Raw genomic sequence first — 18,079 nt, forward strand, 5'->3', positions numbered from 1 at the left:
TCAATCTCTTGCACCACCTCAGCTCCCCGGTCTGCTGTGCTTCTTTTTGTTGTCATTTTGCTCTGGCAGCTTTCAGCACAGATCAGCACTCCGTGTGGGATAGCTTGCCTGGGAATTGAACCCTGGACCTCCTATATGGTACATAGGAGCCCAGTGGCTTGAGCCACATCCACTTCCCCCATCCTCATTCTCCTGCTAAACTCAAAACTTCAGGAGTTGCCAGATTGAGCAAATAAAGATGCCCAATAAAAACTGAATTTCAGAAAAAACAATGAATATCTTCTTAGGGTATGTCTCAAATACTTCATGGGATACACTTATACTTTTAAAATGTTCATTGTTTATCTGAAATCCAAATTTACTGGGTGTTTTGTATTTAATCTGGCAAGTCTATTGAGGAGTATAATATTCATGTATAACATAACTTTGTATTCCTATGCAAGAGTATCGTGTCTTCCCAGAAGCCTAATATATATTTGTTTAATGAGTAGAGACAGTGATATTCTTGAGAATATGGCTTTCTCTGTTTTTGCTCAACATTTTATATACCTAGACTTACACAGTGCCTGGCACACAATAAAGGACTAAAACATATTTGTTGAATGAATATCAGGAGCAACCTTTCAATTATGGACTGGGTTGTGTGTGCATATTTTAATTAAAACGTATATACATATATATTTTTTTAACGTTACATTCAAAAAAATATATGAGGTTCCCATATACCCCCACCCCCCTCAACCCACTCTTCCCACATCAACAATGTCTTTCATCATTGTGGCTCATTCACTGCATTTGGTGAATACATTTTGGAGCACTGCAGCACCACCCGGATAATAGCTCACATTGCAGTTTACACTCTCCCCCAGTACATTCAGTGGGTTACAGCAGGATAAATAATTTTTTTAAAGAATGTTTTCCTACGCTTTTTCACGTTTCAGCTGGCAGAGTTCAGGACTTCATAGGAACACAATCAAGGGCTCAGAATGTACTCGCGGCAGGATGGGTCCATATGGTCACTGGTAGGAAACGAAGCCCCTACTCACGAAGCTGACGAGCCTGCCGCGAGAGGCGGCAGGCGACTCCTTGCCCCTCCCGGGAGACCAAAGAGCCCGCGCACGCGCGCAGTTGCGCTCCGGTCCTGCAAGTCGGGTTGAGGAAGGCGGGGTTCTCGAGGCGCGCGCGCAATGGCCTAGACGCCTGCCCCTCCCTTGGCGGGGGCGCGCGGCGCGGAGGACTGCACGGGAAGGGGGAAGTCAGGTGGCCGCTGCCGCCGCGGTTTGTTGCCAGAAGGAAGATGGCGGATCTGGAGGAGCAGTTGTCTGACGAGGAGAAGGTAAGACCCGCGGGGGCGACGGAGCCCGTCCGTCCTTGAGCCGGTGGAGGCCTGGCGTGTCAGTCTGAAGTCTGGCGGCTGAGGAAGGGCATTGGCCGTCGGTCTGTGCCCTCTGTGCCCATCCTCCCCTCTTTCCTCTCTGTGCTTAAGTGCCTGTCCCCGTCAGTCACTGGAGGCCCCACGCGAGGGGCAGGTCTCTGCCCGGCCTGCTCGCTTCGCTCCTTGTAGGGTGTGTGCTCCGAAAATAGGAAGCGGGCTCCGGGCGTCGGTGGCGCCAGCTGTGCGGGTGGAGGGCGGTGCCTCCGGGACCCTCGCCCTGCGCCCTGGGCCGCCCGGGCTGCGGGCAAAGGTGGGAGTTGCGGGGCCCTACTTGGGTCTGGGATCTGCAAAGGGGTCTGAGATCTGCAAAGGGGTCTGAGTCCGCGCCTGCGAGCGGTGCAAGCGCAGTGCCCAGCCCTACGGCCTGGCCTGAGAGAGTGGCGTGGAGCGGGGAATAAGGGGAAAAAATGGCTTAGGAAGTAAACCTCCCTCTCTTTGCTCCTCAAAGCAAATGCTTCCTTTTTTGGTCCTCTGTATTTTTTTCCTTTCCCCGTTGAGGTTCGTTTGCTTATTTTGGGGGGTTGTTTGCTCTAGCTGTAGGCCTCCTTGGAGGCCGCGGAGTTGCTCCCAGAAAGATTTCAATCCCCTCCCCTCCATAGTTGCTCCGTGGCTGGGTTTGGCAACAGCCCTCTTGGGGGCTGATCTGGTGGCACCCCATCTTCCTTCTGGTATTTCTTCCGAAGGAGGGAGATTGTGCAACTCTTTTCTACTGTATCTTAAATGTGTGACAGAAATGGAACTGGCTGAGCGACTAAGTTCTCAGACATCTAAAATAAGAAATCTGATAATTGAACCATTTTTCTCATTCCCTCTTTCCTTTGGCTATTGTGAAGCCCATTCCCCCAAAGTGAGGGGAAAACTTTTGAGTATTAAGAGGATCTTGACGATGCTCAAACCCAGAAGTAGCTGACATAACGTATGGGTAAGGTAGTTTTAATGTTCGAAATGCCCACTTTTAACTGTACTTTTTAAAAAACTTACCTATATTGAAACGGATTCATAAACCATACAATTAATCCATCCATCCACAGTGACAGTCATGGGAGTGCTTCATTTTTAAGGTCCAAGGCAGTATGAGCATGTAGAAAACACGTTCAGTTACATTATAGTGTTTAAGAAATCCTAGGGTAAGCTGAAGGACATTTTCACTTAGATCTCTATTCCAACTGTTTTTATATCCTGTGTTCTTGCACTGAAATGTAATGTTCTATCTCCTTGCGGGTGTGAATGTTGCAGAAGTCTGTCTCATCTTCATTCTTGGAAATCTTTTTTTCTCTGTACTCTGGTGGAAGCAATGGTCAAACAACAGAATGGGGAGAACAACAAGATAATTCACCATCGTGGGAGGCAGATATCTGTATCCCCAAAAGTTCCTGTGTAGTATTCACATGTGTATTTTAAATAATCATGAGTTGGTAACTGAAAATGCACACACAAACATATATTTAAAATTAAGTAGTGCTAAAAAGCTTTTTTTAAAAAAGATTGTAAAGTTTTCATTCCACTGTTCTTAAGTGATGATTAGTAGCTCAAGTGGTTAGGAATCTAGCTGAGGAGAGAGTATTCAGTGTGGGAGTTAATACAGACCTGCCCTGTGTTGTAGAAACCTAAAATACCGAAGTGTTTTCAAACTTCACTCCCAGGGCACTAAACTCTGTAAGGGGAAGAGGGGTGTCTTATTCTCTCATATTTCCTAGCGCAGTGTCAGTGAGTAGGTGAGTGAAAGTTCTAAATTGAAGGAATTTGGTGTTTTTTGTTTTGTTTTTGAGTTTTGTGGGAATATTCTGTAGGTATTTTACATTAAAATTGTATTGCTGTATTTACTAATTTGAGAAAAACACTGGTCAAACTTTTGGGCTAAATATAAATAACTAGTTGAATGAAATTTTCAACATTCTTGTTACTTTGGTTACCTAGGTGTTCTTTTTATCTTTGGGGAGGAGGTTATTGGGTCAGAAATGGAGAGGATTTGAAAGTGATATTTTTGAACTAACATTTAAGTCATGTTGCTCTCTCTGCCATCCTGTTTGTAATTTTTCATAAATAAGATTTTTATACTTAGAAGCTTTTGGAATTCACATTATTGATTGCTTATTTAAGGAACAAAAACTAAAATTTATGTAGTACTGTACAATATACCCAGCTTAGTTAGCCAGTATGTATGTTACTTTAAATTGTTAAAATTTTGAGGTAAGTAGTTTTATTAATAACTGTTTCATAGATAAGTAAAGTGTGATTTCAAAAGCTTTAACTCACCTGAAGACACATAGGTAGGAAGTGGCAGAGGTGGGTATTTAAACCCAAGTTTATCTGAGTCCCAAGTCTGTCTGAGTTTGTCTAAGTACTCTTTCCTTAAATGACATTACACTACCTCAAACTATTAATTTTTGGACCGTGTTATTTTGTCTCTTGTTTTTAATATGTTAGCAGCTTGTATCAAAAAGGAAAAACAATGGTTCTTTTTTTGGTGTTATTATAAATTCTAAGTACCAAACTTAAATGGTATTGGGTTCTAAACTTAATTTGTGTTTCAGTCACTTCAGAATAGTATTAACGCATTTAAAAATTTTTATAGTATAGTTTCATATAAGCCCTATGCTGAGAAGCATTTTAAAAATTAATATGGAATATCTTTGCTTTTTTTTCAATCATATATGATTGCTTTTCAACTATACTGCTATGAAATGTAATATAATCTTTTTAACCTTTGATCTCTGAAGAAGCACAGTGAAGTTTTTAAAAAATGATTCATTTGCTGTAGTATGTCCCACAGACATTTTTACATAGTTACAGAAACTGTAGGCCAAAAACGGTTCAAGTTTTCCATTCCTGGACTAGCTATATTACACAGTAAAATGTTTTAGTGGATTTGAAATTTATGAAATAAGAACCGTTACCAGACCTCTCTGTAGATGAGAAAATCAAGGAAATCACCATAAGTTCTTAAAAGGAAGAAAGATCCTTTTTCTTCCTGGAACACCTCCATCTTCTGCCAGTGATTTGAGTGATTCACTCTCATACCTATAACTTTTAAATCTTTGTAGAAGTGCCTCAGGTACACAGCACTAGTTTTAACTTCTCTCCTGAGTACTGGTCACAGAAGACTGTTAATGAAATTTGTTTAAATAGAGCCTGCCTAAAAGTAAATTCATGAACTCCCCCACCTTCTCCACCCACAAAAGGGATAGAAATTTATCTCCTTCTCATTTTTCCCTTAATTTCTCTATTCCCATTATCCCAGTTGCCCACGTTTTTAACTTTGATTTTACTTTAACTCTTTTTTTCTCCTTGAGCCCTGTACCTTACAGTTTCTGAATCCTGTCCCCTGTACGATCAAAATGTCGTATTCAAGTAATTTATTTCTTACTTGAAAAGTTAATTCATTTATACTTTTTTTAAAAAGATTTATTTATTTATTTCTCTCCCCCCCCCTCTCCCGCCAACCCGGGTTGTCTGTTCTCTTTGCCTATTTGCTCCGTCTTCTTTGTCCGCTTCTGTTGTGAGCAGCACGGAAATCTGTGTTTCTTTTTGTTGCATCATCTTGTGTCAGCTCTCCGTGTGTGTGTGGCACCACACCTGGGCAGGCTGAACTTTCTTTCGCGCTGGGCGGCTCTCCTTATAGGGCACACTCCTTGCACGTGGGGCTCCCCTACGCGGGGGACACCCCTGTGTGGCAGGGCACTCCCTGCACGCATCAGCGCTGCGCTTGGGCCAGCTGCACACGGGTCAAGGAGGCCTGGGGTTTGAACCGCAGACCTCCCATGTGGTAGATGGACGCCCTAACCACTGGGCCAAGTCCGCCGCCCATTTATACTTTTTAACTTGGTTTATTACCTCTAAGTTGACCCGATTATTAGATGAACTTTTGTTTGGTAACCAATATTTTACTGAACAATTGGAATGCAAGTGTATTGTACCTATTCTGTAACAACACAGATAAGGGATAAACTGAAGGGAAGAAAATAAGGTTAAAAAAAAGAGTTTCATAGCTGTTCTTTCCTTTCTGTTATATTTGCTGGTAAGCATTTATTACAAAGTTTCTAGGCTATACCTTCCAGTTACCTTATCTAAGCCATGCTTTCTTTAACCATTTCTCTGCTCTCAAAACTTTTAGTGGCTGACTGAATCCTCTGTTGCCTTTACAGGGAAGCCTAACTCTTAAAAGTAGTGTGCATGTCCTTGTATTCCATTCTAGCATATGTAGATTTGACATTTCAGATATATACTGTATTTTAATCATGTTGTGAATTCAAAGAGACCTTCATTCTAGTCCATTTCTAGCACCTTGGGCATGTTAATCTCATCCTCAGTTTTCTCTGAAATGTGAGAATATAATAGTTAAGTACCTTTTCCACTCAGTTGCTGTGAGTATAAATGGTAGCTATTTTTCTCTGCTCATGACTTTTCATCCTCTTTGAGCGTTGGTATTGCTCACCAGTCTTTATGAAAGATGAAAATTTTACTCATGCCTCAAGGTTCACTCTCTTCTGAATTTCTATAAAACATTGTTAGTATTAAGTACAGTCTTGTATGATAGTTATTTGTTTACCTGCTTTACCTCCAATACTAATCAGAATTCCTAAATACAGAAGTAATGTTATCTTCTGTATTCACTATTTTCCTGTCTGTCATGAATAGAATGGTTTAATGAATGAATAAACAAAGGAATCATGAATTCACAGAATTCTCTACACAACAATTTTATGAAAAGTAGAAGTAGCATTATGGTAAGTGTTTGAGGGAAAATCTGTCATGCCTAAATTTTTCATTCCTTTGCATATATGGCTATCCATTTCTCCCAGCATCATTTGTTGACGAGTCTATTCTTTCCCCATTGAGTGAACTTGACACCCTTTGGAACAGTTTGAGCAAGATTAGTGTTAATTCTTTGAAAATCACCAGTGAAGCTATCTGGTCCTGGGCTTTTCTTTTCTTTTTTTTTTGTCTATTTTTTTAATGTTACATTAAAAAAATATGAGGTCCCATTATACCCCCCACCCTCCTCACCCCACTCCTCCTCACCCCACTCCTCCACCCATAACAACAACCTCCTCCCTCATCATGAGACATTCATTGCACTTGGTGAATACATCTCTGAGCACCGCTGCACCTCATGGTCAATGGTCCACACCATAGCCCACACTCTCCCACAGTCCACCCAGTGGGCCATGGGAGGACGTACAGTGTCTAATATCTGTCCCTGCAGCACCACCCAGGACAACTCCAACCCCCCAAAATGCCCCCACATCACATCTCTTCCTCCCACTCCCTACCCCCAGCAGCCACCATGGCCACTTTCTCCACACCAATGCCACATTTTCTTCTATTACAAATAACTATAGTTCATGAATAGAATATCAGTATCTGGGCTTTTATTTGGGGGAGATTTTTGACTACTGATTCAATTTCTTTACTTGTTATTAGTCTGTTAATATCTTCTATTTCTTCTTGAGTCAGTGTAGGTAATTTGTGTGTTTCTAGGAATTTTGGTCTATTTCATGTAGGTTATCTAATTTATTGATACATAGTTTCTCATAGTACCCTTTTATAATCCTTTTTATTTCTGTGGGGTCTACACTGATGTGTCCCATTTCATTCCCGATTTTCATTATTTGCATCTTCCTTCTTTTTCTCTTTCACAGTGTGGCTAAAGATTTATTGATATTATTGATCTTTTCAAAGAACCAACTTTTGGTATTGTTAACTTTCTCTAATGTTTTTTTATTCTCTATTTCATTTAACTCTAATCTTAATTCCTTCCTTCTGCTCTCTTTGGATTTAGTTTGCTCTTTTCTAGTTCCTCTAGGTGTGAAGTTAGGTACGTGATTTATGCTTTTCTTTTTTATTAGCATTTAAAGCTATAAATCTCCCTCTCTGCACTGCACCCCATATGTTTTCATTTGTTGTGTTTTCATTTTCATTTGTTTCACAATATTTACTAATTTGCCTTGTGATTTCTTCTTGACCCACTGTTTGTTTAAGAATGTGTTATTTAACTTAAGTGTATTTGTGGGTTTCCCAGTTCTCTGCCTGTTACTGATATCCAGCTTTATTCCATTATGGTCAGAGAAAATGCTTAGTACAATTTCAATCTTTTTAAACTTATTGAGACTATTTTGTGACCTAACGTGGTCTACCCTGAGAATGATCCATGTGCATTTGAGAAGAATGTGTGTGCTGCTGTTTTGGGGTGCAGTGTTCTGTGTGTGTCTGTTAGGCCTAGTTCATTTATAGTATCATTCAAGTCTTATATTTCCTTATTGATCTTCTGTCTAGATGTTCAATACATCAATACACTGGTGTATTGAAGTCTCCAACTATAATTGCAGAGATGTCTATTTCTTCAGTTTTGGCAGTGTTTGCACCATGTATTTCGGGGCATAGTAGGTACATAAATGTTTATAACTGCTATTCCTTTTTGGTGGATTGACCCTTTTATTAATATATATTGTCCTTTATCTCTTGTAACATTTTTTTTCCTTGTAACATGTTTTGACTTAAAGTCTATTTTGTCCAATATTAGTATAGCTACCCCAGTTCTCTTTTGTTACTATTTGCATGGGATTTTTTTTCCCCCATACTTTCACTTTCATCCTGTTTGTATCTTTGGGTTTAAGTTGAGGCTTTTATAAACAACTCTAATTGGAACATGCCTTTTTATCCATTCTGCCAATGTGTGTGTATTGATTGGGGAGTTTAAGCCATTTACATTCACTGTAATTACTCATAAGCCAGGATTTAACTTTGGCCATTCTGTCCTTTGTTTTTTATGCATCATATCTTTTGTCCCTCTTTTCTTATATTGCAGCCTTCTTCTGTGATAATTGATCTTTTGTGATATAAGTTATTGACCCCTTTATCATTTCTGTTTCTGTATGTGTTTTAAATACTTTCTTTGTGGTTACCCTGAAGTCTGTGTTAACAACCTTAGTCTAAAACCTATTAGTTTGAAAATTCACCATCTCAACTTCAAAAGCATACACAATCTTTGCTCATGTACCACTTGGTTTTCCCTCATTCTGTTTGGTTTTTTGTGTTTTTTTGTTTTTGTTTTTGTTTTTGTTTTGGTCAGATCTTACCTCTATGTTTTTGGGTATCCATAACATGGAAATATGGTTATCTTTTATTTAATTGTATTGTAAGCCTTATGGGAAGTAAAGAGTGGAGTTACATACTGAGGATACCATACTACTGGGGTTTATGCAACTATCTGTCTGAGAGAGGATTTCCTTTCCTCTTTTCCTCCTCTGGGAGTCCTGGACTGTTCACTTTGTTTTTATACACATTTTACCTCCAGTGGCTTTGATTTGCTCAACTTTTCTCCCATGCTTTGGACTGTCTTTTCACTCAAGTTTTCAGCCCTTACTTCAACTTTCCTTACATTGGTTCAGTTTCCTTTTTTGTGCAGCTTTTCACTTTAAGGGATTCCAGCCCTTGGAGCCAAGTGGTGTCATTATTCAAAAACACCCAAATTTTTGTTTGAGGCCACCAGCATTTAGGGACTGATCTTGCCAATAGTTGTGCCACAGGCCACTCTGGCTTCTGGGGGACCACTTTGTATGTGCACACAAGCTGACTGCTAGAGTCACTGTATTTTGCATATGGAAAAGTATATCTTTTTGAGATTCAGAGGGTAGAGTGTGGCAGTTTGAAATTATTTTATGAATCCAAAAAAAAAGAAAGCTTATGTTTTTTAAACTAATCTATACCTGTGGGTGTAATAACATTTGATTGCATTAAATTCAGTTGAGGGGCCTTTGGTTAGATTACTTGATGAGATTGATTTAGGCCTTCTGATTGGACTACGTCAGTGAGGCATGACTCAGGTTGAGTCTCCACCCCTTTGCTGGATCTAATGTAAATGGAAACACAGAGGAAAAGGGATCTACGTTGTTTGATGCTGCCATGTGAGAGAAATTTTACCCTTGGCTGAGCTGCAAAGAGGGAATCCCCCAAGAGACTTATGAAGCTAAGGGCCCAGAGAGAGAGAAGGCCCAGTATGAGACAAACCTTATTCCTGGTTTGCCTATAGCTGCAGAAAGGTAGAGATCTTGGCAGAGATCAGCAGCCATCTTCCTTTGCACAAGAATGGAGAACGGAGTTAACAATAGCTGACTTGGTGAGAAAGCACCTCTTATGGTGCCTTGATTTGGATATTTCACTGTAAGCTTTTAACACAAATAAAAGCCAACACATTTTATGGTACTTTGCCTTGGTAGCCCTTTGACAAACTAAAATGAAGTAAACAAAGAATAGGTATTACTACTTCATTTTTTTTTTTTTTTTTTTTTACTATTTCATTTTATGGATACTTTTTTTAAGATAGAGAAAATTTTTAGGGGTGTTTGTAGGCTGAAGGAAATAATTTAGAGGAGAAAAGGAAATTGAAAATGCAAGATGGTAGTTTTTATAACCTTGCTTTTTCATCCTCATACTTAGGATTCATGGGGTTCAATTATAAAGGAAAAAAATTTTAAGAAAAACTTACTAAAACAGTTACTATTCGTAAGTATAATCATATTAAAGTAAATTAGTCTATAACACAGACTTGCAATAGTAATCACTTGCTCAACTATTTAAATATAATAGAGCTCAAAAAAAAAGTGCTTTTCTACTCTTATTTTACTTGTAACTCTCAACAAAGCAGAAGCAGGTTTTTAGAGATTTGTGAGAAACAATTTCAAGTAGTCCTTCTAGTTGAAATGGAAAATGCATAACATTTTCTATAACTTTACTGCTGGTCTCTAAGATAGTTACCCTTTTTAAAAGGTACAGGCATACCTTGTTTCATTGTGCTTTGCAGATATTGCATTTTTTACAAGTTGAAGTTTTGTGACAACCCTGTGTCAAGCAAGTCTATCAGCACCATTTTTCTAACAGCATGTGCTCACTTCATGTCTCTGCGTCACAATTTAATTAAGGTATGTACATTTTTTTTAGACATAATGCTGTTGCACATTTAATAAACTACAGTATAGTATAAATATAATTTTTTATGCCCTGGGAAACGAAAAATTCCTTGCAACTCACTTTATTATAGTACTCACTTTATTGCAGTGGTTTGGAACCAAACCCACAATATCTCTGAGGTATGCTTGTATTACATTCCTTAAAAATTTAAGTGAAACTCATAGTCTCTTTGTCCCCATAAGACCAAACACTTCAAATTTTGCATATACAGTCCCTTCTAGGGTAGTGGTTGCAAGATCTGGCCATGCATCAGAATCACCCAGGCATATTTTCTGACATACAGACTTCTAGTTTTCAACTCTCTCAAGATTGATTCAATAGGTCTATAATGGAGCTTGTGAATCTGTATTTTTGCCAGAGCTTTCCAGGTGAATATTGACAAGCATCCAGATTTGGAAAATTCCTGCTCTGGTGACTCTTGCCTTGATCATAAAGAAGACAGCTACATGGAAGGATGTTGAACATATGTAGATTATAGGGGTTGTAGGTAGAGTTACCAGATAAAATACAAGGTTTCTAGTTGAATTTGAATTTAAAATCAACAACAAATAAATTTTTAGTGTCAGTATTTCCTATGTAGTCTATCTTTGGACTCCTGGGGAGTGTAAGGCCATTTGCCTCTTAAAAGGGGTCCATATGGCTATTCTTTATTTGTGTGTATGTGTGTGCTCTTGTGCCCAAGCATTTTTAACTTTTGTACTTTTCTTTTCTCACTTGTTCAAACTTGCTTTTTTAATTTGATTTATTTGGTAGGGACAGCTTTCTCTCCTCCGCCCCTCCCCAACACACACAGTTAATTCTCCTTATTTATGAATTATCTACTTGCTAAAATTGATTTGTAATCTCCAAATCAATACTTGTGCCTTTGTGGTCTTTTGCTGACATGCACAGAGTAATGAAAAGTCACCCAACAAGCATGTTCCCAACTGAGGTGAAAAAAAAATGGCTCTTCTTATTTCAGGTCTCACAGTGTAAACAAATATATTTTTTACAGTATATTTACTGCCATTTTTTTTTGTTTTCTGTTTTTTGTTTTACTTTTTGGTGATTTTTTAGGATGGCCCCCCAAAATAGTGCTAGTGTCTGGTGTTACTGAGAACAAGAAGGTTGTGACATGTCTTAGTAGAAAATACATGTGTTCGATAAGCTTCGTTCAAGCATGCGTTTAAGTGCTATTGGCCATGAGGTGAGGGCTAATGAATCAGCAATATATATTAAATAAGTTTTTTTTTAAATAGAAGCACATAAAACAAGATTATATATTGATCAATTGACCTAACATTGTGTTTCTCATAGGAGCAGTGGTTCATTATTCACTAATTCAGTGTTCATGGCAACTTTATAGAACATAACTACCTTGAATAATGAAAATCAACTGTGTATGGGTGTGTGTGTATGTGTATTAGAAAGCAGAGCAAATGCTTTAGTGGATCATCATGCAGATCATTTAGCAGATCAAAAAGACTCAGGTTGGCCATGGAGCCTAGAGTGACTACAACTGAAAGCAGGAGGATTGCATCCAGTATCCATGTGGAATCTAAGCCTCCTCTTGACATAGATGTGCAATGGACACAACCAATCCAAGGTCCACAGAGAAAATGTGGCATTGGTGTGGGAAAAGTGGCCATGGTGGCTGCTGGGTGTGGGGAATGGGAGGAAGAGATGAGATGTGGAGGCATTTTCGGGACTTGGAGTTGTCCTGGGTGGTGCTTCAGGGACAATTACCGGACATTGTAGATCCTCCCAGGGCCCACTGGATGGAACGTTGGAGAGTATGGGCTATGATGTGGACCATTGACCATGAGGTGCAGCGATGCCCGGAGATGTACTTACCAAATGCAATGGATGTGTCATGATGATGGGAGAGAGTGTTGCTGTGGGGGGAGTGGTGGGGTGGGGGCGGTGGGGTTGAATGGGACCTCATATTTTTTGAATGTAATATTTTTAAAAAATGAATAAAAAAATAAAAAAGACTCAGGTTGGAATCTGGGTTCTTTTCTAAGCCCAACTCTACCAAATGTTTTTGTGATCTCTGTTTGCAAAGAATACTGGTCTTGATATTGAGGATCGTCCAAGAGAGAGAAGGCTAGCCTCTGAATAACTGTTCCCATAATAATGCCAAAGGCTGGAATTATGGCAGTTCTGACCAAGGTGTCAGGGTCACTGGAAAGAATGAGAGCAGGAACAGCCCTCTGAGCTACCAGTTTTATTCATTCCCTTTACAATAGCTCAAAAATTTGAGCAGCAGTATACTTTGCAAGTGCCGAAGTATGGACATCATACCACAAAACAATTAACAGTAACCCACAGTGGAATGAATTTGTACCCAGTTCCACATAAGCCTTCAGGCTATGAATAAGAGGTGATAAAAGTGGGGTCATTACATCTCCTAAGAAACCTGCTAACAGTTTTTGCTTTTTATCCGAAGTATAATTAAGGGCTCCTGTTGCATACATGAAGACTGTAGCTTTAATATGGATCCCTATTTCCTACTGAGGAATTAATATTTTCTTCAGACTATTTTAAAATCTCCTGAACTGAGGTTTTTACCTTGATGTCTGTAAAACTTTTATAAAGGCACCAGAAAAGTCTGGAGAATTCCTGGATAGGGCGGTTGAAGTAACATTAATTTTGCCAACTGTTTCTATAAGTTGTGGCAATAATTGATAGCTCATAGTAAATGCTCTCAGCCCACTGTACCTTCCTGGTACACAAGTTCAAGTTGCAGTGGCGCTGCCAGTTGCTCATGACTTCCAATAATACAAGACACTTCTATCTATGGCACTGCACCATGAAGCTTGGTTTTGCTTAAGAAAGGTATCTTCTGTAACCCTGATACTAAAATGAGGAATCAAGGACTGCAAGGGAGAAAGATACATGTGGAGCCAGTGCTCCACAGGATTCAGCCATAAGTACTTGTCTTTCTAGGTTTTTTTGTGTTTAATATCTTACACTGTGGTAAAAAGTTTAGCTTCTGCACGTATTGATCCACCATGATGTGCAAATGCCACAGGGCCCACCTTAGAAAGACGTACTGTTTTGGGAGACAGCTGTGTATGAAGCCTTGGATGACATTTGAAGTCTTCATAAATCCTAATTCGGAATTTCCATTTTCTCTTTCATAATAATAGCTATCTCACAGAATAACTGCAGACACTATTTTGTTAGTTAATCAAACGGGGCAAGGGTTTAAAAAGATTAAGAAATAATGATATATTTCATTTCTTAGTTTACCTGTAAAAATTGAGGTTTATAGAAGTTAAAAAATTAAAACTTGGCTATTGATCATTTTAAGAACTTAGATAAAAACCCAGATTTTTTAACTGCACATTGCCACCATGCAGCTTGGAATTTAGCTTTTTCTCCTATGCTCTCACTGGTGTTTGAGGTGAACAGGGTTATGCAGAGAAGGAAGGGATGATTTCCAAGTAAAGAAAAAAAGATAACAGTGTATGAGAAGTAAAGGCACTGAAAACAACACAGAAATGCATGGGCATAAGCCACCATTATAGTACTGTGGAGCAGCACAAAGAAACTAACATGTAGTCTATGTTACGGGGCTGTTTTTAAGAATACTGGAACCATACTAATGCGAGAATACTTATCTGCTATTGCTTATAGTAGATAATATTATTTGTTTGCCCAAATTTACACAACTAATGAGTAGTAAAGGTGAAAATCCAACCCAATCAATCTGGTTCCAGAAACCATACTCCAAGCCACTTTGTATTGGGATATTTTTGAGGTTTGTTTTGTTTTGTTTTAATGTAAGTTATTTGGAAATTAACAGTCTACATACAGAATTAGTGATAATGCTTACAATGTTAATTCACTGAAAATACTACATTCCTTGATTGTTCTAAATACATGCGTATTTATTGTTCTCACATGTAGATTTATTCAACACATAGTCAATAACTACTTACTAAGTACACAGAATGGGACAGAGTTAACAGTTATCCTGCCTTGAAGGGAGATAAACTTTTCATTTATTCAACAAATATTTGAGAGCCAGGCACCATTCTAAGCACTCCTATATAGTAGTTTATAGGAAAAAGTCTCTTCCCTAATGAGCTTGCATTATAGTCGGAAGAAAAAATAAATAAGAAAAATATGTAGTATGCAATACAGTAATGAATGCTATAAAGGAAAATGAAGCAGGGAAGGGAAATTGGTTGGGGAGAGAAGGGGAAAGGAGATCAGGGTGGTCATATTTTTAAATAGGACTATTAGAAAGACTTCATGGTAAAGGTGAAATGAGGGAGTGACCCGTTCTCAAATCTGCAAGAAGTGTGCCTGGCAGAGTGAACTTCAAGAACAAAGACACTGAGAAGGGAGTTTATCTGGTATATCCAAGAAACAACATAAAAGCCCTACATAGGTGAAGGTAGAGTGAGCAAAGGAAAAGTCCAAATTTTGTAGGGGCTTGTAACCATTGCAGTGATTTTGTTCTTAGGTATTATGATAAATGCCATTAAAAAAAGAAAGTGATGGGGCAGTTTAAAAGAGAATAATTACTTTTTTTTTTTTTAAACAAGGGGATATGGCAATTAGAGAATCTGTCATTGAACTGAACCTGGAAGGATTCATACTTGTGATGAAGAAAAGACATTTGATGACAACAGCAGAATTAAGGGATGGAAATGAGGTGTGCTGGCTTTGGCTTGAACATAAAGTGAAATAGGTTTAGGTTAAAGAGGAGATTGTGGCATGCCTTTTTATCGTTTTAAGTTTCGAAGTTTGGAATTATGAAGTTTTTAATGTGTATAATTTATGGTTTTTGACAAAGGTAGAATATGATCATAGTAGTATTTCCAGGAAGATTAATCTCATGATGATCAACATTGATTAGAAAAGAGAAAATGGAGGTAGGAAGATAACAGGATAAGTAGAAACAAAGATCTGTGTGTTAGGGAAGTCACACTGGGAATGATCAGTAGGAGATTATTGCCAGAGAGATGACGCAGAAGGTTTCAAGAATGGATGGTTAGAACAATGGTATCACCCTTAATAGAGAAGGAGCAGGGGATGGAGAAAACTGGTTTATTGGAAGGATAAAAGTCCACTTTTGAACATCATGATACTGAGGTGCTAGTAGGTATTTGGCAAAATGGGACAAGTGCTCAAAGGAGTGATCAGGATTGAGGATAAAAAAAATAGAATTTTGTTGCATAGAGGCAGCAGTTGAATCCAAGAGATTGACCGTTCAACCCAACACAGAATATAGAAAAGTGGGGGAAGAGTGTCTGAATTTCAAGTATGGAGGAAGAATAGGGGCCCCAGAAGTTAACTTAGGTTATCTAATGGACTAGGGTAGTGGTTCTCAATTCAGACTAGCCATTAGAATCACCTGGGGAGCTTTAAAAAAATCAAATCCCAGCTCTTATTCCAGAGCAATGAAAACAATCTTTGGAGTCTTCTTAAAATCTTTCCAGGTGATAAGTGTAATATATAGCTAGGGTAAGAATTGCTGACCTACAACCAATCCAATGTCCACATAGAAGAGGTGGCATTGGATTAGGAAAAGTGGACATGGTGGACGATGGGTATGGGGAAAGGCAGGAAGAGATGAGAGGTGGAGGCGTCTTTGGGACATGGAGCTGCCCTGGATGGTGCTTCAGAGGTAATCACTGGACATTGTAAATCCTCACAGGGCCCACTGGATGGAATGGAGGAGAGTGTGGGCCATGATGTGGACCGTTGTCTATGAGGTGCAGAGGTGCCCAGAGATGTGCTTACCAAATCCAATGGATGTGTCATGATGATGGGAACGAGTGTTGTTGGGCGGGGAGAGGGGGGGTGGGGGGCTGGGGTTGAATGGGACCTCACATATATATTTTTAATGTAATATTATTACAAAGTCAATTAAAAAAAAAAAAAAAAGAATTGCTGACCTAGAGACTACTGTTTGAAGGAATCCAGACATAGGTTGAGTGTTGAAAAATAATGGTGATGTTAAGTGTAGCAGTTTGATATAATTGATGAATTCCAAAAAGAAATATTGGATTATGCTTGTAATCTGATCTGTACCTGGGCATAACTGAGTTTTATGATTAGATAAAAGGCATAGCAAAGAACAGAGTTGGAGATTGCTGATGTTAGAGTTTGATGCTGAAGACCCAGGAAGTCAGCACCCAGAGGAAAGAGAAGCCAGCCCCAGGAAGGAAGGAACCTTGAAGACAGAGTAAAGTAAGCCCCAGGAACGTAGGAACCCAGGAAGCCTGAACCCTAGCAGATGTCGGCAGCCATCTTGCTCCAGTGGACTTTGGTGAGGGAAGTAACTTAGGCTTTATGACTTGGTAAGCTCCTACCCCGAATAAATACCCTTTTTAAAAACCAACCAATTTCTGGTATTTTGCATCAGCACCCCTTTGGCTGACTAATACATTAAGTAATGGCAAAGTATAGGTTATTTAACTCAGGGACTTTTCGGTCATATTTGAGAAACTGGTTAGTAGGTGGTACACATTAGATTATAAAAAATTATGTGTTTTTGCTTTGGCAGCACATGTACTAAAATTGGAACCATATAGAGAAAATTAGCCTGGCCCTTGTGCAAGGATGACACACAAATTCTTGAAGCATTCCTTATTTTTAAATAAGCCAGACACAAAAGGACAAATATTGCATGGTCTCCCTAATATGAACTAAATACAAAGAATAAACGCATGGAGTTAAAACCTAGAGTATAGGTTATTAGGAGATAAGGGGAGGGCTGTAAATGAGGACTGATGCTTAATGTATGTAGTTTTAATTAACTTGACTGTAAATGTGTGGAAATGGATAGAGTGGATGGTAACACATCATAGTGAGTAGCAGCTGGTTTGTAAATGGGATTATGACTGAAAAACATAGTCTGGGATGTAAATGTCAGTTGAAAGAAAGCTAGAGAATAGTCCATGAGCTGAATAACACAGTGAACCCAGAGGCGGATGAGAATTGTGGTTAATAGTACAAATGCAAGAATGTTCTTCTGTGAACTTGATCAGATGTACATCACTATTGCAGGGTGGTCAGAATGTGGAGAAGCATGGCAAAAAATACAATTAATGGGAAGCGGATGTGGCTCAAGCAATTGGGCTCCCGTCTACCATATAGGAGGTCCAGGGTTCAATACCCTGGGCCTCCTGGTAAAGGCGAGCTGGCCCGTGTGGCAAGCTGGCCCACACATGAGTGCTGCCCTGCCTGAGTGCTGGCCTACTCAGAGAGCTGACGCAGCAAGACGACGCAACAAAAAGAGACACAGAGGAGAGAGACGGTAAGAGACACAGCAGGCCAGGGAGCTGAGGTGGTGCAAGAGAATGATCGCCTCTTTCACATTCCAGAAGGTCCCAGGATCAGTTCCCAGAGCCACCTAATGAGAATACAAGCAGACACAGAAGAACATACAGCAAATGGACACAGAGAACAGACAATGGAGGAAAGGGGAAGAAATAAATAAAAATATATCTTTAAAAAAATATACAAATAATGTAACCTATGGGCTATAGTTAAACAACAATACTGTAGTGTTCTTGCATCAATGCTAAAGATGTACTGTGTGGGTACACACAGTAAGGGGTAAGGGGTACGGAAAAAAATAAGCCAAATGTATGCTATGGGCCGTAGTTAGTGGTAATAGTCTGATGATACTATCTCAAAATCTGTAACACGTTCCACAATGGTGTGGTGTGT

At 39.2% G+C, this 18,079-nt stretch overlaps 1 protein-coding gene and 1 non-coding gene across 3 annotated transcripts in view; both read left to right on the forward strand.

Moving 5' to 3' along the window:
* The first annotated feature begins 988 nt into the window (after positions 1–988).
* Positions 989–18,079, forward strand: part of CAPZA2 (capping actin protein of muscle Z-line subunit alpha 2) — a 67,135-nt gene continuing 50,044 nt past the window's right edge. The window contains exons 1-2 of one of the 2 annotated variants that reach the window (XM_058297253.2): positions 1,133–1,336; positions 10,239–10,356. In XM_058297253.2, coding sequence (XP_058153236.1) covers positions 10,330–10,356 — 27 coding nt within the window. In that variant the 5' untranslated portion in view covers positions 1,133–1,336; positions 10,239–10,329. Of the gene's footprint in view, positions 1,337–10,238; positions 10,357–18,079 lie in introns of both variants that reach the window. The other variant, XM_004484894.3, reaches the window with a different exon arrangement.
* Positions 16,893–17,001, forward strand: LOC111759837 (U6 spliceosomal RNA). The gene has a single exon (XR_002793707.2). It is a non-coding gene; the product is annotated as a U6 spliceosomal RNA (small nuclear RNA).

The sequence above is a fragment of the Dasypus novemcinctus genome, chromosome 5, assembly GCF_030445035.2.
Source record: "Dasypus novemcinctus isolate mDasNov1 chromosome 5, mDasNov1.1.hap2, whole genome shotgun sequence".
Classification (NCBI taxonomy): domain Eukaryota; kingdom Metazoa; phylum Chordata; class Mammalia; order Cingulata; family Dasypodidae; genus Dasypus; species Dasypus novemcinctus.